Source organism: Takifugu flavidus, chromosome 7 (assembly GCF_003711565.1).
Source record: "Takifugu flavidus isolate HTHZ2018 chromosome 7, ASM371156v2, whole genome shotgun sequence".
NCBI classification, from domain to species: Eukaryota; Metazoa; Chordata; class Actinopteri; order Tetraodontiformes; family Tetraodontidae; genus Takifugu; species Takifugu flavidus.
Window position 1 is genome coordinate 15,526,155 of NC_079526.1, and position 19,457 is coordinate 15,545,611.

The 19,457-nt window shown below is 46.2% G+C and overlaps 2 protein-coding genes, 1 long non-coding RNA gene and 1 other non-coding gene across 5 annotated transcripts; 2 read left to right on the forward strand and 2 right to left on the reverse strand.

The window, feature by feature from the left end:
• Positions 1-150: 150 nt before the first annotated feature.
• LOC130528520 (uncharacterized) lies at positions 151-4,221 on the forward strand. The gene is made up of 2 exons (XR_008951318.1): positions 151-186; positions 4,006-4,221. It is a non-coding gene; the product is annotated as an uncharacterized LOC130528520 (long non-coding RNA).
• Positions 585-15,939, reverse strand: aspm (assembly factor for spindle microtubules). Of its 2 annotated transcripts, none has more exons than XM_057038003.1 (26): positions 15,513-15,939; positions 15,308-15,451; positions 13,585-14,977; positions 13,302-13,397; positions 13,105-13,206; positions 12,884-13,030; positions 12,512-12,754; positions 12,344-12,411; positions 12,105-12,246; positions 11,893-12,023; positions 11,328-11,503; positions 10,804-10,949; positions 10,481-10,566; positions 10,193-10,405; positions 9,904-10,108; positions 9,534-9,682; positions 9,217-9,345; positions 8,759-8,953; positions 4,265-8,668; positions 4,039-4,188; positions 3,748-3,939; positions 3,083-3,275; positions 2,699-2,853; positions 1,187-1,363; positions 923-1,095; positions 585-834 (listed from the first exon to the last, which is right to left on the reverse strand). In XM_057038003.1, the coding sequence occupies exons 1-26, from the start codon at positions 15,780-15,782 to the stop codon at positions 732-734; spliced, it is 9,582 nt and encodes a 3,193-aa protein (XP_056893983.1). In that variant the 5' UTR covers positions 15,783-15,939; the 3' UTR covers positions 585-731. The 2 variants fall into 2 exon arrangements, with proteins under 2 accessions (XP_056893983.1, XP_056893982.1); XM_057038002.1 differs by having other exon boundaries at positions 13,561-14,977.
• A 258-nt stretch (positions 15,940-16,197) lies between these two features.
• trnaa-agc (transfer RNA alanine (anticodon AGC)) lies at positions 16,198-16,270 on the forward strand. The gene has a single exon. It is a non-coding gene; the product is annotated as a tRNA-Ala (tRNA).
• Positions 16,271-17,067: 797 nt separating this feature from the next.
• On the reverse strand, positions 17,068-18,234 carry LOC130529012 (uncharacterized). The gene is made up of 4 exons (XM_057038898.1): positions 18,095-18,234; positions 17,894-18,005; positions 17,569-17,757; positions 17,068-17,494 (listed from the first exon to the last, which is right to left on the reverse strand). Exons 1-4 carry the CDS (start codon positions 18,097-18,099, stop codon positions 17,390-17,392), a joined length of 411 nt encoding a protein of 136 aa, XP_056894878.1. The 5' UTR covers positions 18,100-18,234; the 3' UTR covers positions 17,068-17,389.
• Positions 18,235-19,457: the final 1,223 nt, after the last annotated feature.

A 19,457-nucleotide genomic window follows, 5' to 3' on the forward strand; every position in this document is an offset into this window, starting at 1 on the left:
CTGTAGTCAAAATGACTTCAGGTATTGTTGGTGCAGCCTGCGCGTTGTCAGTCTCTGACTTCTCTGCATCACAGAGATGTGAACAGCATGAACAGTGAGAGTGGAATACGCTTGCAGCCCTTCATCAGCAGGGTGGGAGGTCCACACAGAACCTGCACAAATGGACCGACAACATCAGATGCCTCAGTAAGTTTATGTTTAGTGTTATTAGAAGACGTCCTGTTATTTGTTTCTATCGAGCGTCCGCATGAAAACGTTTAATGGAAAGTTAACAATCGGATGTTAATACGTGGAAATATAACAAACTCTCCTCGTCCCATTGTGGAGCCGTGCACATCAGCACTGACGTGATGAGGCAATATAACCTTCAAATTCAGTTTTTCCTTTAAGACACTTTTACAGCTTCCTGGGAAACGTGCAGACAACATGCATCAGTACTGCAAGGATGGTGTGTTGGTTCTGCCTTGCTGCCATTAAGATTCATTCAGTGATGCGTTTCCAGGAGTTTGAGTGTGTGTGACAGAGTTTGGATTCTGCCTGTTCCACACGGTTAAAAAAAAAGAAACCAAAATAAATAACCCAACTTGTTCATGTTTATGAAACACATTCCTTTTAATATTACACATGAAGACATGTTAATATTTTACATGAAAAAGAACCTTGAAGCATTACATAAAATATTTTCTGATGCTTAAAAAAGAAAAACAGCAACCATGAAAGATGAGCTTTGCCTACAGCTCAACGGAGAGTGTGTGTGCCACCATTTGAATGGCCCTCAGAGGGTCCACAATATCCTTCAACTTGTCCTTTCTCAGAACCCAGTCTGGTGCAAACCTGGAACACAGACAGGACGTCAGTCAGCAGTTGGTAGGGTCACACCTGCGTCGTACACAGAGCCGCTCATTCACAAACACAGACGTACTTTGGTAGCAGACGGGATCTACGGGGCGTCGCTTGGACAAAGAAGCTCCCACTGATCGACGCATTCATCTTTTGCTTGACAAAAGTTCGCTCTGCATCTTTCTTATGTTTGCGTGCGGTGAGGCGGTAAATGCTGCGGATCCTCTCCAGAACCTTGGGCAGGTTCATGACCTCCTGAAACGGAAGGCAAAGCTTGCGTGAAGAGACGTTCTTGAATTGGCAAAGGAACTGGAATGTGTTTCACCAGCGTGTGCACAGTACAGACCGCAGCACGGTGCCGCTCTTGCAGGAGCAGAGCGAGGAGGAAGCAGGCCTTGGTGAAGATGCTGCCACCCTTTTCGGCGACCTTATCGCCGGCCTTCTCTCGGTACCTCTGCAGCAGATCCAGCAGAATTTCCACCGAGTTTTCCACCGAGTACACGGCCTCGATGGTCTTGTGGTACTATTGAGAGAAAAGGGAAGAGGGAAAGTTAAAGAGAAACTGCTGAAGCTGCAAAAGCAGGAAAACTATTTTACTTTCTGCATTTTGTCTCGAAACATCAAAGCAGACGTTGAACATTAGATGCACAGATTTAAACGGATCTGTCAACTTTGTCAGAATTTCATGTTGCAGAAGAGGAATTGAGCTCTGATGACAAATAGCTGAGAAAGGAAGCGAAAGTCTGAGTGGACAGTTTACACCAGGGCAACAGTCCAGTGTGCGGTATCAGAGCTAATGTAAATATTTGGACCTTTATTTGGCTTTAGAGATGCTAATGACATTTCATGGTGTTGAGGGGGTCCGGTTTGGTGACCTCAGGATCAGGTCTCTACTCTTTGCAGATGATCCTGTTGGCGTCATCGGCCCGTGACCTCCAACAATCACCGGATTGGTTCGCCGCCGCACGTGAAGCGGCTGGGATGAGAATCAGCACCTCCAAATCCAAGGCCATGGTTCTCAACCGGAAAAAGGTGGAGTGCCTTGTCCGGGTCAAGGAGGAGATCCTGCCCCAAGGGGAGGAGTTCAAGTACCTCGGGGTCTTGTTCACGAGTGAGGGAAGAATGGAGCAGGACATCAACAGGCGGACCGGTGCGGCGTCCGCAGTAATGCGGACTCTGCACCGGTCCGTAGTGGTGAAGAGAGAGCTGAGCCAAAAGGCAAAGCTCTCGATTTACCGGTCGATCTTCGTTCCTACCCTCACCTATGGTCATGACTGAAAGAACAAGATCACGGGTACAAGCGGCTGAAATGAGCTTCCTCCGTAGGGTGGCTGGGCTCTCCCTTAGAGAGGGTGAGAAGCTCTGCCATCCGGGAGGAGCTCGGAGTAGAGCCGCTGCTCCTCCGCATTGAGAGGAGCCAGATGAGGTGGTTTGGGCATCTAGTCAGGATGCCCCCTGGGCGCCTCCCTGGTGAGGTATTCAGGGCACGTCTCTCCAGTAGGAGGCCCCCGGGAAGACCAAGGACACGTGTCTCTCGACTGGAATGGGAACGCCTGGGGATCCCTCCGGATGAGCTGGAAGAGGTAGCTGGGGAGAGGGAAGTCTGGGCCTCTCTGCTTAGGCTGCTGCCCCCACGACCCGACCCCGGATAAGCGGTAGAGGATGGATGGATGGATGGATGGATGGATGGATGGATGGATGGATGGACAGTAATCATCTGATCACATGTTCACTTATTAGTATTTTTACAAATGTACATTTTGTGTACTGTTAAAACCAGCGGCGTGAATCTTGCACCTTTAACTTTTAGCCCCATGCTACCTGTTACAGGTGTGTGTGTGTGATTCTGAGTGAGCACCTTGGAGAGGTTGAGGAGGATCTGGATGGAGGAGGTAATGACCTCCATGCAAGGGACGCTCCTGTTGCAGCTGCGGATGAGTGTAAAGATGACCACAGTGGCTCCGCTCTCCACCAGCCGCTCGCAGCACACTGGGGACAGCCTGGTGGCGGTCTCTGAAAACCAGACACGCACAGTCCCGCGTTAGTGAGCTACTGCAATGGCTGAGCCCTGAGAGTCACATATCAGACTGAACTGTAGCCAAAACAGAAGGCTGCCAACATCTGTACCCATATTTATACAAACGACGTTGATATTGATTGTGATTAGCAGTCATAGATTTAGAGACTCGCTCCATGACGCACACTAACTTCATCAAAAACAAAATTCAAAAACCAAACCAACCCAGATTTTTCAGGGCCTCCAAAATATAGGAGAAGTGTTTGTATCTAAGAAGGTAGTCGAGCGCAGATGACGTCTTGTTGCCCAGCCTGTCCTCCTCCCTGACGTTAGCGCTGAGCTGACGCAGGCGTTGCCTCAACTTCACCACCTTCAGGTCTTCATTGAGACGGCGGGAGCGATGTCCTCTCCACAGGGCCTGGACAGGCAGCAGGGGGACACGAAGAGGAGACCAAATGAAATCCAGCTAATTTTCTAAATGAAGAACGTAGATGATGCCGAGTGTAAAAATACTGTAATTCACCATTACCCAGTGCTCTTCAGCCCCAGTTAAACCACAATGCTTCAACAAGAACACTAACAGGAATTACCAAGAAATAGCATTTCACCAGCTTTAGCTCTTCATCAGCTGCCTCTCATGTTGGACAAGAGACTACACAAGATAATCCCTTTAATTTAGCAGGATGGCCAAACTACTGGGAGGCAGACGATGCACCTGTACCTCAGGTGACCCCGAGTTTCTGCCTCCTCCCTCTCACCTTCTACGCGTTCATGTGATGCTGCTTTGCAGGTGGTGAGTAACCCTGCGTTTGTGTCCCCACCCACCCAGGCAGAAACAGAATAATAACGGACAGTCGGCATCATCCGTTTTATCAAATTCCCTCAGCAACCTGAGCTTTGATGATGCCTCGCTCAAACTTCTTCTGACGCCTGAGGAGGAGGAATTTCCGGACCGCCTGCTGGATGGTTGATGCAGCCTTGTTGCGTCGCCTTAACCAGCGTTGAGCAGCTCTCTGGGCCACGACCACCTTCTGTCTGTCCTCCAGATACCGTCTCCTCTGTTGCTTTGCTTTGACCCATCGCTACAGAGAGAAGGAATCATTCAGTAATGAATTAATGTCTTTGACTGCACTACTTTTCTCCAGCAGATTCTTTACTGAAAGAACGCTCTGTGACGATACCTGGATCACGATGACAGACTGGATTTGGTTTTTGGCCGACTTCAAAGCCCAATGGGCTCTCAGAGCTCTTTGGAGCTTCATGGCACAGAGATGATGGAAGACTGCAGAAGTAAACCGGAGTCTCTTTGCTGCCTTCTCCGTCTCAAACGCCTGAAATCAAAATAAACACATCGTGAAAAACTGCATTCTTCATTTTTCTTGCTGTTTAAATTCAGCAGACTGTCACCTGTTGTCTTGCGGTCCAGACTCTGCAGTATTGTTGGATTACAATAGCAGCTTGTCTCATTTGGGTGAACTTTTTCCTTTCCAACCGGCCGCGCTGCACCGCTCGGACTCTCTGCTGCAGTGTCACGGCAGCCGCCCGCTTCCTTTGGAATGTGCGTCTCTGCATTGAGCCTCTCCAACATGACTGAATCCTCGTGGCAGCGCGATGTTGTCGGCATACGTCCCGTCTAACGCACCAGCCTCTGTACGCTGCCTGAAGGGTGGTGGTGCACCATTTCATCTTGAGGAACTTCTCTCTGTCTCGTCTTTGAAGAATGTGTGCGCGATAGCATCTCTGGATGGTAATGATGGACAGGCGCAGGGCCTGGAACCGGGCTTCCTCTCGGTGCCCTCTGAAAGCCGACTGAATCACAGTGGCAGCCTGGTGTCGTCGATCCATCTCCTTTCTGACCTGCTGCCTTCTGAATGCAGCTTGAATGATGATGGCTGAAGAACGCATTTCCAGGTATTGGAACCTCTCTGCTTTAGCTGCTGCAGTAGCACGATACCTTCGCTGGATAGCAACAGCACATGATCGTAGTCTCAGATACCGTTTGTGATGCAGGTGGGCTCTGTAAGCTCTCTGGAGAACACTTGCAGCATGCTGCCTTTCTTTGACAATTCTTCTGGATTTCATCCGTCGGTAACCAGCTTGTAAACTGAGGACAGCCCTCCTAACGTCCTGATAGCGTTGAACCTCGACATTTTTCTGTCTTTGAGCCCTGAACCTCTGCTGGAAGACACAGGCAGCCCAGCGCTTCCTTCCAAACGCAGCCTGGGCCTGGTATCTCCTGAAGTGTGCTTGGATGACAGTGGCTGCTCTGTGCATGTTGCTGATGCTGCGACGCACACGATGACCTCTGAACGCCGCCTGGAGAACAAGAGCAGAACTTCTCTTCTTCAGGAAGGTTTCTCTCTCTTTTCTCAGGAGAACGTGGGAGCGGTAGCATCTCTGGATGATCACAGCAGACAGACGCAGGGCCTGGAATTTTATCTGCTGTCTGTGGCTTCTGAAAGCAGACTGGATCACCATTGCAGCTTGATGCCAGCGCGCCACTTCTTTCCTCGCCCGATGACCTCTGAACGCCGCCTGTAGCAGGACTGCTGCTCTGCGCATCCTTTGGTAGAGTTTCACTTCTCCTTTGGCAGCCACAGTGGCTCGATATCTCCGCTGGATGATCAGGACAGAGGACCTCAAAGCTAAATACTGCTTGTGTTGACAGTGAGCTCTGAAAGCTCTCTGAATAACTCTTGATGCCTGGTGTCTCTCTTTGATGGTATTTCTGCATTTCATTCCACGATATGCAGCCTGAAACACAATGGCAGCCTTTCTGAGCTGTTGATAGCGTTGAACCTCGACATTTTTCTGTCTTTGAGCCCTGAACCTCTGCTGGAAGACACAGGCAGCCCAGCGCTTCCTTCCAAATGCAGCCTGGGCCTGGTATCTCCTGAAGTGTGCTTGGATGACGCTAGCTGCTCTGTGCATGTTGCTGATGCTGCGACGCACACGATGACCTCTGAACGCCGCCTGGAGCAGGACTGCTGCTCTGCGCATCCTTTGGTAGAGTTTCACTTCTCCTTTGGCAGCCATAGTGGCTCGATATCTTCGCTGGATGATCAGGACAGAGGACCTCAAAGCTAAATACTGCTTGTGTTGACAGTGAGCTCTGAAAGCTCTCTGAATAACTCTTGATGCCTGGTGTCTCTCTTTGATGGTATTTCTGCATTTCATTCCACGGAAGGCAGCCTGAAACACAATGGCAGCCTTTCTGAGCTGTTGATAGCGTTGAACCTCGACATTTTTCTGTCTTTGAGCCCTGAACCTCTGCTGGAGGACACAGGCAGCCCAGCGCTTCCTTCCAAATGCAGCCTGGGCCTGGTATCTCCTGAAGTGTGCTTGGATGACAGTGGCTGCTCTGTGCATGTTGCTGATGCTGCGACGCACACGATGACCTCTGAACGCCGCCTGTAGAACAAGAGCAGAACTTCTCTTCTTCAGGAAGGTTTCTCTCTCTTTTCTCAGGAGAACGTGGGAGCGGTAGCATCTCTGGATGATCACAGCAGACAGACGCAGGGCCTGGAATTTTATCTGCTGTCTGTGGCTTCTGAAAGCAGACTGGATCACCGTTGCAGCTTGATGCCAGCGCGCCACTTCTTTCCTCGCCCGATGACCTCTGAACGCCGCCTGTAGCAGGACTGCTGCTCTGCGCATCCTTTGGTAGAGTTTCACTTCTCTTTTGGCAGCCATAGTGGCTCGATATCTTCGCTGGATGATCAGGACAGAGGACCTCAAAGCTAAATACTGCTTGCGTTCACAGCAGGCTCTATAAACTCTCTGGATGACATGTGCAGCCTGGTGCATTCGTTTTAAGTTCCTTCTACATTTCATTCCACGGAAGGCAGCTTGTAAGGTCACAGCTGCTCTTTTCTTGGCATTCAGGAGCAGCATTTCCCGTTTCATTATCTTGTTTGATCGGTAACGTTCTTGCATTACTGAGGCGGCCCACTGAAGCCTCTGGTAGTAGGTTCTCTGCTGGTTCTTCCGGAACCAGGACTGAATTGTCACAGCTGCTGTCTGCTGGATACGCAAATGCCTTCGAACTAAATATCCTCTGCAGGCTGCCTGCAGGGAAATCACTGCCCTGCGCTTTGATAGATAGTCTGAACGGACTTTTCTCATCATTACCACTGCTCTGTACCTCTGTTGGCAAAACAAAACAGCCGTCTTGATGGCTAGGAACTTGTTCCTCTCCCTTATGCTGAAAAACCTTCTCTGAATAACTGTTGCAGCTTGGTGCATCTCAGCAATCTCCCGTCTGGCCCTGTAGCCACGGTAGGCAGCCTGGATGACTCCTGCTGCAGCTTTCATTGTCGTGTACGTTCGCCGCTGTTGATCCCGGAGCTTTTTGGCTCTGTATCGTTCTTGTATGAGGATGGCAGCATACTTGGTTGCAAGATAAGCCACACGCATTCTGTGCATCCTAAATTGAGTTTGGATTGCCCTGGCAGCAACGTGCCTCTTCTTCAGTTCCTCCCTCACTCTAAAACCTCGATAAACAGCCTGTATTTTCACAGTGGCCTGCTTGAGTCGCCTGTGTTTATTTTGCTGCGTCCTGCCAAGAATGAGGGCCCTGTATCGGCGCTGGATGATTACAGCAGCACTCTGGAGAAGCAAATACTGTTTTTTGCACAAAAACATCCTGACTGAGGTCTGAATTACAGTTGCTGCCCGGTGCTGCTTCTTCAACTCAGCCCTAACTATCATGCCCCTGAATCCAGCCTGGACAGTGATGCAGGCTGCTCTCATCCGCAGGTATGCGTTCCTCATCTGTTTTCCAGCCATGTAACCTCGGTAATAACGCTGTATTACAACAGCAGCTGCCCTTTTGGACCTGTACTCTGCCTGTGCTTTGTAGCGATGATAGTGGGCCTTAATTAAGGTGGCACACTGATGTTGTTTTTCCATCTTTTTCCTGTCGGCTCTGCCTCTCCAGTTAGCTTGGATAGTGAGGGCAGCTTTTCTAAAAGCATCGTATTCCTTCTTTGTGTCCCGAGCCAAAGCTGTGGCTCTGTACTTTTGCTGTACCACAGTTGCAGCCTTCTTCAACAGCAGATAGCGGCGACGTGCAGCATACTTTCTTAAAGCCGCCTGGATCACTGTTGCTGCTCCGTGTTGTTTTTTCAGGGACTCCCGGGCCAGTTTTCCACGATAAGCTGCCTGCACTGTAATGGCAGCAGCTCTCAGCTCCACAAACGTCTGCCGCTGCACATCTCTCACCACACAGGCCCTGAACCAGAGCTGGATTATCAATGCGGCGCGCTTCATTTTTGCCACTCGTTTCCTGACTGCATGTCCTCTGAATGCACGCTGAATGACGACAGCCGAGTGGTGCTGCAGCTTCAACAGCTCAAATCGCTGCCTCTGAGCACGACCTCTGTAGCGGGCCTGAATCAGCACAACGCTCAACTGGACTTTTTTGTACTGGACGTGACACTTCTGCATTCTGTACCAAGATTGGATCCTCACAGCTGCTGTCGTCCTCGCGTCCATTCTTTCCTTAAACCACTTTTTAAAGACAGTTTGTATCACTTTAGCAGCATGGTTCTCCTTTTGTGTTTTGATGAGTTGCCATCTTCTGTATCCTCTTTGCAGTTTCACTACTGCAGCTCTCAAGAGGCAATAATATTCCCGGTCGTGTTTGGCCAGAACTCGAGCTCGCCAGTGTGTCTGGATGATTGTTGTTGCCCAATAAAGTTTTCCATAAGCAGAAGATGCCCTTCTCATTCGCCATTGTGCCTGCAGAATGATAGTGTAGTACCTGAGCTTTTGGAAAGCTTTCAGGGCCATGAACGTTCTCCAATGGGCCTAAAAACATGGAAGAAAAAGAACTCTTATGTTGCAACAACACAACGTGTATCAGTTTTGGAGATATAAGAAAGTACAGAATCCACCTACCTGGATGACAGTTGCGGCCTTGTGCTGTGACGCCTGCAGCCGAGCCCGTTTTTCACGCTTTAGCCCGTTTCGTACTGCGTGCCCCCTCCAGACTGCCTGGATGACCACAGCTGCTTGATTCTGCTTCTTGTCCCGGCACTTCTGGAGGAAATTCCTGACACATTTCTGGATTTTCACTGCGGCCATATTTCTTTCCTACACCCAAATCAGGAGACAAAAGGTTTTTTGGAAATTCTGTTTTGTGCCTGATACCAACCCTACATATAGAACACACATGTATCTCTTCTTAAAAACTTCTTTTAGAATATCCTCAAGTTTAAAGTTTAAATGTAAGAATTCCATCACAACTATGGGAAACACTAAGAAATGACAAATAACCACTCTTGCATGCTTTTGCCTCACTTTTCAACATCATATTTAGGCTAAAATTAAAAATCAGAGTTTGCAGTTGGACCGACCTTGTAGAGCTGCAGGTCTTTGTTTAATCTGTATTTCCTCCAAGCTGTTTGTATAACTCGAGCTGCTCTGGTCTCATTGCGCAGGTTGAGAAGACGAGCGCACAGGAAGGAGAGGTACAATACCACAACCTGAAAACAAACACGTTTGTTGGAGAAGACAAACATCAGCTCATCAATGACATGATACTGTCATAACTCACATTAGTATGTGTGTATTCAACAATGTGGAAGATTGCTGATGTTTAATCTGCATAAGACCGACTCCATCATTCCAATATTTAAATCTATAGGATTTTTTATTGGGTCTGGGGTTGTACCTTCTCATTGGGGATGGTGTTGGACATGTCAGATGGGTTGATCATGGCTGGAACTCCACCCAGGAATGATACAGCTGTGTTTATCAGCCTGAAGTTGCTTTTCTCATTCTCCAGGAGCTCTTTAAATTCCACTGACTGAGAATCTGGGCCTGGTTTTACAATAAATAATGACACAAACACAATCTATTGTTTATCTTTCAAAACTAATGAATAAATAATAACATATCTTAAACTGCATCACGTAATGACGTAATGAAAATAAAACATCTTGCATTCCCTCTCAACCAACACTTGCAGTAAAGAGAAGTGCTCCACGAATATTTTTAAATAAAAAATAACTGAAGTGTGACGGATCAGAGCTGCCGAGTACCGTTCAGGCCTGCAGGTAAAGAGTCGAACGAGTTGTCCGACTCGCTGGCAGAGCAGTCCAGCTCCAAGCGGCCCCTCAGTGAGCACTCGACGGTTTGTGTTGTGAGGAGACTGACAGCCTTATCTGACAGGAGACTGGGGTGGTAATGGTGAATAAGGTAGCAGAGGACGCGGCCATCCGAGAACGACACGGTGAAGTTCTCCACCTGTGCACACAGTGCGTTCACTCACACTTCAGTCCGGTTTGACGTCTGAAATATGGCGTTTTGCAGAGGAATGAATAGACTCACCTTCACTTTGTAGAAGTCACACACAGCTCGGACCCAGTCCATCAACAGAGATATCTTAACGCTGCTGTGTTCATGTGGTCTACTGGTCGGTCTGGAACTCAGCTGGAGGTTCTGATTGGCTCTCATCAACGCCAGCCTCTGTTTGGTTCTCAAGGTTCTCCTCAGGAAGCTAATCTCTTCCCTCAATTGATTTTCATCCAACATCACATCCACCTACAAATACAGCATATTTATATAATAATATAACATAATGTTTCTATTAGAAATATGTCAGAGATGAACACGTACCTGAAAAGCAAAGATGATTTTCCACAAAAGATTCAGCGTTTTCTCTCTGTGTCCATCCACAATGTCTCTGGAATTAATGATGTTTCCTACAAATAAAAAGCAATTCAAAATTCTTACCTTTTCTTGAATAAAGTATTAAAAGAGGATACAAATAATAACCCATTAATTATTTGCTGGGAGAATACTGAATAATCCACTGATAAAAGGTGGACTTGGACACATGGTTCTACGTGCTTCTCACAACTCATAGAAAAATAAATGGTAAAAAAAAGAAAAACAATATTAGATTTTTGTTGAGGACAGTTTGTGTTGACAATAATTACCTTGGTCATCCTTGAGGTCGACCCCTTTGTCTTTAAGGACTTGCAAAGCCACATCAACATTGTGGATCTTCTGCAAGCGACTGATAGCAGGCAGACGGAGCTTGGCTGAAAAGCTCCAGTCCTGCATCAGGAGCTCCATTACACGTCTGATAGAATAAATAAATACAATGTAAAAGAACAATAAACCACTGTGCTATATGAGAGTGATGTCATGTAAACTTGAAAAGAATCTAAAAAGCACGTTGTTGGGCTTGGAGCAATGCCGACATATAGTATTCACATAGAGAGAAGCAGCAACACAAACCAGCCTGATCACAGAACAACAGTGTTGCCTCTGCAGAGTAGATCTTTCATTAGTACAGATAAAACCCCGAGTAAAGCTGCACCCTGAAAACTCCGGAGCATCAAATCCCTCCCACAAGCTGCAGGGATAACTGCCACCTAACTGAACCTGACCTCAGAGAAAAGCCAATCTCCCAACAGGCATCGCGGCGTCACATTAAAATTCATGACGGCTCACTCACACTAGACGAATGCCGCATTTCAAGTCCACCGCCAAACTCTTTACAGCAAAGTTAAACTCATCCAGGGGCGTCTGAACGTGGGAGACTGGTAACCCGAGGTAGCCGAGGTGCCGGGGAAGGATCCCCTCACCACTCAGGAAATCCCTGGAGAAAGCGAGGAGCAGGTCTTTAGTAGCCTGGGAACAAAAACAAAAGTGCTGGGATCGATTCTGAAACGTAATCACATACTTAGAGGATTCATCAAAAGCCAGTGGGAGATGAACATTTTTAAATGGTGCAATACATCTGACAAACTTAAAGTCCATTTTCCCTCTATTGTTGCTACCAACAGCAAAGATGTGCTCATTTCATTCCCCAATAGATATTAATGATGCAAATAATATGATGAACTTCCTTTCATATACTAAAGTGAATGTGAGCCACCCTCCTTATACTGGTTTAACTTAATAACTTGAAGATAAAATAAACAAAACATAAAGTGCCAAAGGATCCCAACTAATTTTGTTTGGCACACTTGCAGACACATTCACCCATTCTGTGGTTTGAACAGAAGTCTCTGACCTACCTTGAACTCTGCATCCAAGCAGAACAGACAGGGGTTGTGCTCAATCAACCGAGACTCTTTGGCTCGATCAAGAAAACAGACCAGCAGCAGCAGCTTCTTCAGAGTGAAGCGTGACAGCGCCTCCTCGTGGCCTAACCAACAACAGACACGCAGAATTCCGTTAAACTCCAAGTGAATACTTCATGTCAATTCAGTGGAAAACCTTAAATTACCATCTTTGTACAGATGGGGCACTTTAGTGTGCCTGAACTCTGCTGCGATGTCTGGATTCCACAGGAGCCGTTGGAGGATGAACATCGCCAGACCCAAAACATCACTGTTGCTCTCCAGTGAAATGAGCTCCCCGTAGATTGTCTGAGAACGAGCAGGATGAGAAAGAGAGAGAGAGATCCTCAGGAACCGACAGGCGTGTGTGAAAAAGTAAACTGAGGAAACACCGATCTCCGAATACCTCGAGCCCAATCCGTAACCACAGTGGATTGTATGAAAGAAGCCAATTGAGGACTTTTTTCCGTTCACCTAAGAAAGAAAGAAATGACAAATGCTGTGGTTCTCTTTACGTTGTCACTATGCACCTTCTTTTTCATCTGTGTTAAAATATATTAAAAGGTGTATTTACCGATGTCTTTCCAAAGATGGCGATCTTTTCGCACAAGCAGCCTCTTGGCCTCCACCTCCAGCTCCAGCCTCTGAATGGCCTTGACCATGGCGTCAGACGTAAACAGCTGGCAGGCGGCGCGACGCAGCCGGTTCAGCTTGCGCCGAGCTGTGTAGGTGCTGAATGACATCTCCTCCTTGGTGGGAGCTTTAGGGACACTGAACTTGTCCTCGCCGCCGCCCATCACGATGGACACAGCATTCACTACAAGGAAAACAAATAAATAAAATTAAAATAAACAGAAATCATGCACGTTTAATAATTCTATCTATGTGCCCGCTTACTTGACCAATAAAACCAATATAGCATGCGAGATTTGGAAGCCTGCTTTACCTTTAGCCACTTCAGTGTTTACTTTAAAGTCATCTGGGGTGAGCACGTAGTTCATCCAGCAGGTGAAACCCTGCTGCTGCTTTTCGATCCACCTCTCATCGTAGAACATGTTCTTTGCAGCAAAAGGCATCGGGTGTCTCGGGATGGCTGAGAGTAAAAATAAAAAGAAGGGATTTGAGGTAAAGGGTACATGTTATGGGGAATTTTCTTTTTTGGAGTACCATTTTGCGTCGGCTTAATGAAGCTGAGCTTCGACTGTGCCACGGCAACAATTTTGGAGGTCTTGACAGATGCGGCGCGAGATGATTTTGAGGACTGAGGACCTAAGAAAAGAAAAAGACCCGAGTTTCTCCAAAAATCTGCCTGGCTGGAATGCAAAATAGCAACAGGTTTCCTGTAAAAACACGTGTTTCTTAACCTCGTGAGGGAAACTTGGAGCCAGGCGGCTTGGACGGGTTGGCACCAGCAGCCTGCACGGACCTCAGTGACGGAGTGGCTGTGGAGCGCTCTGAACCTGGGGCAACAAAAGAATAAATAACACTTTGGTGCGTCTTTTTCCATCAAGTTACTTTCGAAACGCCCCAAACAAATCTCACATATTTTGTTGCTGTATTGATATTTAGTTTATAGAGGAAATGATGTCCAACACAAAGCACACATTCGTCACACTTGCTGACCTGCTGTTCTCCTCTGGGACGTACTTTTCCGTGCTGGTCGGCAGGGCTCAGGTTTGCACACTGCCACTCTTGTCCTTTTGGCAAGTTCTGTTTTCCCAGCATCCTCAATCTTCTCATCACTTTTTAAGAACTCCTCGCTCTTCCTCTTCTTGTTCTTCAATGCCATGTGAACGGGGAAAGAGTCCTCCTGGACAGGCGGAGGTTCAGATGCTGGAGGACAAACCTCGTTCATGTTGAACTTCACACACAACTTGGGGTGAAGTGGAGAAGAGGTGCCCACAGGAGATGAAGGGAGGATGGAAGTATTGACTGGAAATGGGGAGGTGAGACCGGAAGGTACGGCTAGGGGGGAGGCAACTGGGGAGGAGATGGTGGTGGGCAAGCTCTGGATTCGTGGACACAGAATGGAGGTGCTGAGTTCCTGTGGCTGCGCATCGTGACAGGCCTCGGTTCCTGCGTCCACGTCTATAACAGGAAGACTTGGGGTGCCTGGTCCAGACTCGCTGCTGCCAGACAGCTCAAGTGTTTTCTCCAAGAGCCTCCGCTTTGATTTCCGAATCTTCCTCCCACTCAAACTGTTAGCCTCCACTGGTGCTTTAGCTTTGGTGACTGTGACAGACGTGAAAGCTGCCTTTTGGATGGGTTCTGACCCAGCAACCTCACTCACACCCTTTTTTGTGACAAAGAATGTCAGTCTTTGCTCACAGGCATCGGGCTGGTGTGGGCTGTCTTGTAAAGCTTTTAGGAAATCGTTGTCAACTTTGCAACCATGAGACCCACTTTTTGATTCCAGTGAATCGGAAAAGCCGCAGCTGGAACTGGTGTCTTGGGGGCTTGAATTGATGTGGCTCAGATCGGAGTCAATGAGAGCCAGTGCCTCTTTAACAGACAGAATTGGAGTTCCACTTGCTCTTTCATCAGCCTCGTCCAGAGAAGCTGCAGGCCTGACGGCTGCAGAAAGCGGGCTTTCGTGGTAAATATGAGGCATGAGCTTCTTCAACCTTGCAGGGGTGCCAATAGGGGACAGTGTCTTGTTAAGCATTGAGATGAGATCTTGGTTTTCAGGCTTGCTAACCATTCCATCTGGACTAAGAGACACCCTATTGCCATCCAGCTTTGGATCGTGCAAAGACTTTCTACGCAAGTTGTAGATGTTCTCCTCAGACTGGGAATTCAACACCTTCTGCTGCAGTGATGTTTGAGGAATCTGCTTGGAGAAAGGCCTCTCTGCCTCAGGTCTGCCCTCATCAAGAGATGCAAGTGGGCTGCGGCTTTTTTTCCGTTGGTATTGTGGCTTCCGGGACACTTGGAAGGCTTTATTGGAAGCCATCTTCAGTGGCTGATCAGTCACCTTTCTCCGAGGTGCAGCCACCTGGTTGCTTCCCGTTTTATTTTTGATTGAATCCCAAAGACTTTTCTGTAAAACACATAGACATGTAGTCCTATTAGGGCTCTACCATTATGTAAAGACACTTTATGCTTATTTAACACAAACACTCTTTTTACCACCTCTGAACAATTATCAGGGCTAATGTGCAACATATTTTTGTATTACCAGAATGGTAAAAACATTGTAAGCATCACCTTACATGCAGCCATTATGTACTTATAATGGTAAAATAGAAGCCATATCCCCAAAGCATTTAAATCCACCAACAGTTCTATTCCTGCATATTTGTAGACACACTTGTCAGAGTAAGAATATGACTTCTGTTCTGCCATAAACGAAAGGAATTATGCTGCCGACCTTTTTCTTTTTGGGTGCTTCTGCTCTTCCCAACATAACAGCCTGGTGCTTGAGGACCCCGTTGGCGTTGAAGATGATGAGTTCTCTCATTCCTCCTTCCTCTGTTGGGGTCCATGTCACTGTCAAACAGAACGAGCCCTCGGGCTGCAAGAATAGAATAGAATTAGGCAACAATCGATACGTGAAACTAACGTTAGTGTCCTACCTGAATGGTAAACGTGCTGTGATCCACGGAAAACCCTTTATTGGAGGGGATTTTTTCTACCGTAACTTCAGCTTCAACGTCTTCTGTCGGATTCTCAATTTGCAGAACTGTAGATCTGCATGTTCCCAACTTTACGGTTCCAAAAGTCAAAAAAGGGGCCTTTGAAAACTGAATTAAGCGTAAAGTCGGAACATCGTTCTCCTTGTTGCCGTCATCTCGCTTTACTGGACTGAAGTCCAAAAATCCTCTACGCGTTGCCGTTTCTGACATTTTTAAAGTGTTAGAAAATAATCCTTTTCAAATGAAAAATTCATGGCAGACTAAATGTTAACAATTTACTGACGTCGGCTTTAGCCTAACTAACGATAAAGTCTGCTGCCCTTATTCCAAAAACGCAACGAAACGCAAGCTAGTTTGAAATTTGGTTGATCTGATCATCCAATCAGATGTGAGTTCCGGCCGCGTCTTGTCCAATAGGAAACAAGAGTTGCAAAGCCATCAACCAATAAGTAAACGGTAGATTTATTTTAAATGGCCTAAGCTCCGCCCTGTACCAAGAGGGATGACGGGGGGAGCGTTACTTTATAGTTATGGTTCGGTTTATATAAAATTATGGGCCACCAAACTAGCGCAAAAGCCAAAGCATATTTCAGAACGCTTAAGAGTATAAATTGTTCGTTTTCGTGGGGGATTAGCTCAAATGGTAGAGCGCTCGCTTAGCATGCGAGAGGTAGCGGGATCGATGCCCGCATCCTCCAATTTTCCCTGCTTACACTTAAAATGAAACAATGGGCTCCTTTTGACCACTTTCTCATTGAATTTTATGCAGAGGTGCCAGAGCATGGTCTTTGTGTAGATCAGTATTATTTTTCTAACTGACTGGGAGATACATGAGCTATTCATCTGTAGGTCATTCAACCTCTAATGTCTAAGTAGCCAATCTATGAATAAACTGATTTAGAAAAAGTCAGTATTTTTGGCCAAGCAATTACTTTTTCCTTTTGTTTTAGAAATGTACATATATTACAAAATAATGAATGAAGAAAGGACTTAATTTATAGAACATGTTATTATGCATAAAATAAAAAGTGACTCAATGAATACGGAACATCAAAATAAATCGTTTTCACCACCATCGCGGTGTGGGCAGAGCACGCCACAGACAGATGGGACTTTCATGAATCAAAGAACCAGACTTTTTGGCAGGATTTTAAGGCAGAAATATGTAGCTTTCATATATTTTGTCAGACGATATTCTCATCCTAACAATCCATTATCAGAACAATCTCCCAGAGCAGCAACTGTGACTGGGCACAGGTGAGCAAGGATAGGACAGCTCTGGGGGTCAAGGGTCAACGGGCATGATCACACCAGGGAAAACAGTGCAGCCGCCTGTTCACCATTGATTATTATTACTGCTCTTTTGCAAAACGAATCATTTTGAGTCATTATACGATATTAAGAATCCAACTTTACATGTAACCAAACCTAAATTTAGTCTTTACAAGAAACTATCATACATTTATCAATTAGATAAAGATGCAACTAGACACAATGGGTGCTGAAAATTTAATACAAACACAACATATCAAACACAGACTCCATCTTAGAGCTAAGAAGAAATCTCTCTCCTCTGTGGCTGCTCACTGTGCCAGTGGGCCTTCATTTAGAAAGACAACTTGTGTTGTTCTCAAATTTGCTACTTTCAGTCTATATATTTTCTTTTTGGTTGGGGCTGTCCTGCATGCTGTTGCTATGATTCAGCATACAGTTTGCGGTCACTGCTTCACAGAGCTGATGGTGAGGACAGTCTAATTAGAACATCTGCATCTGAGATGGTCGGCCCTGTTCTACAGTACCCAGCCAGGACTCCCTCATCAACCCTGTATTGAAATTTTCACTTTATAATCACTTGGCAGCTCGTGGTAAGAGTACAGTCTGTCGGTGAAGTACACCCTCCGTATGCGACAGTTTGCATAAATCTAAAGAAACAGGAAGTAAAGTGAGTCAATGTGAACGTGTAACTACGTCATCTATGAAATCCACCAATATTTACCTTTATTTTTGCCGTCTCTACATAGTTGGTCTTGAATACTCTATTGGTAACATCTGCCAGGTCTAGACAGAAGTACTGCCAGTAATTAGAGAGCTTTAGTGGCCAACGAAATGAAAGCGGAACTGGGGTCCCCTCTCTACTGTGGCTGCCCAGATATATTCGCTGGTGCACATTTTTGTCATCGATCAGCTGGAAATAGTTACGAAGAAGAAAGGGTGAATAAATTTAGTGCTGGCATTGACATGGTGTCTATGTATATTTCTAACTGTGATAAATGAACTTTGACTGTTGATGGAACCTAAACATGGATGACGTGAGAACTTACAGTTAGTTCAAAGCCCCAGTCTTCTCCAGTCTTCTTTACCAACAGGTTTAAACATGGGAGTCTGATTCCCAGACTCTCCTCAGGGTCTGGTGGACACGTTATGGAGGTGGATCTGCAAGAAATGCATGAAAAGGTATGATGAGGATGAACAGGGATTTACTGAGTGGTCTAACATTTAGTACAGTTTAGAAACAGACTTACTGCATATCGCTTCCCTGCACTTCAACGGCTGAAGACGTTATGATTTCATCCTTTATACATTTTACATCTCCATTTTCAACCTGTGGACATCCAATTATATGTTTTTGCTATGCCTATAATCTGCTTGTGATGATCTTTTATACATTAATATCTCGATAAGATTGTGATACAAATTAGTGAGAATCAAAGTATAACAGAGGAAACGCAGATGCTTACTTCTTCTTTCCAGAGTTTAAGCGGCGCCTTCTCAACACTGTTTAGAATGGTGTGAAATCCTTGGTTACTCTTTTCAGTGGTAGTTTGAAGGCCGGTTCTTTGCTTACTTGCTCCCTTTCCGTGGCTTTCAAGCCTTGACTCAGCTGGCACCAATGACGACTTCTCAGCCATCCTGGTATTTGTGCTGGGTGCTGTTTTTCTCTCGATTATGTTCACTTTAAAGTCACCTGGCAGCTCTTGGTCGGAGTACAGTCTGTCGGTGAAAAACACTCTTCGTATGCGACAGTTTGCGTAAATCTGAAGGAAAAAGAGCAGAAATGGGAAGTGAATTCATGTAACAATGCTGCCACCTATAAAATCTGCCAACACTTACCTTTATCTTTGACGTCTCCATGTATTTGGTCCCAAATAATGCATGGGTAACTTTTGCCAAGTCGATGCTGATGCGTTCCCAGGAAGTCGAAAGTCGTAATGGGACACAAGCCACGTGTGCCATTGCTTTCGTGTCTTTTCTGAAGGTGGTTTGAATGATTTGCCAGCGAACGTTTTTATCGTCAGTCACCTGGAAATTGTAGAGAATGAAAATGTGAATCCCGACGATTGGTCGTCTTGATATTACAACAAAGGTCTGACAACTTTATCATTTTTCATTTCGACAAAATAGAACACAACACAACTCCACAGCCTCACATCAATGTCTACTGGTAGTTAACAGTAACAGATTAAACCACTTTTCCGCTTCGATTTGGGCTGACTTTGTCTGCGTGCCTATGAGTGACTGTTGATGGATCCCAAACACGGGAACTTACGGTAATTTCAAAGCACCAGTCTTCTCCAGTCTTCTTTATCAACAGGTTGAAAAATGGGAGTCTGATTCCCAGACTATCCTCAGGGTCTGATGGACAAGATATAGAGGTGGTTCTGCAAGCAAAGGAATGAATAATAACTAACCAAAAAGCATGACAAGGGATGAGGATGAACAGGGATTTACCGACTGGACTGAGATGAAGGATCCAGTTTAGAAAAATAAACTTACTGAATATCTTTTCCTTGCACTTCAATTGCTAAAGTCTTAAGTTCCTCATCCGTAATACATTCTACATTTCCATGTTTAACCTGTGGACACACAAATATGAGTATGGTTACA

What these genes read in the sequence shown, in the direction of transcription:
- LOC130529012 (XM_057038898.1), bottom strand. An exon ending in ACTGGGGCTTTGAACTAACT is followed by an intron (nt 17,758 to 17,893) that starts GTAAGTTCTCAC and finishes AACTATTTCCAG; the next exon opens with CTGATCGATGACAAAAATGT. An exon ending in TAGAGACGGCAAAAATAAAG is followed by an intron (nt 17,495 to 17,568) that starts GTAAATATTGGT and finishes CTGTTTCTTTAG; the next exon opens with ATTTATGCAAACTGTCGCAT.
- aspm (XM_057038002.1), bottom strand. Translation starts at nt 15,782, where the DNA reads ATGTCAGAAACGGCAACGCGTAGAGGATTTTTGGACTTCAGTCCAGTA. An exon ending in GTCCCAGAGGAGAACAGCAG is followed by an intron (nt 13,398 to 13,560) that starts GTCAGCAAGTGT and finishes TTGTTGCCCCAG; the next exon opens with GTTCAGAGCGCTCCACAGCC. An exon ending in CGACCTCAAGGATGACCAAG is followed by an intron (nt 10,567 to 10,803) that starts GTAATTATTGTC and finishes TTTTATTTGTAG; the next exon opens with GAAACATCATTAATTCCAGA.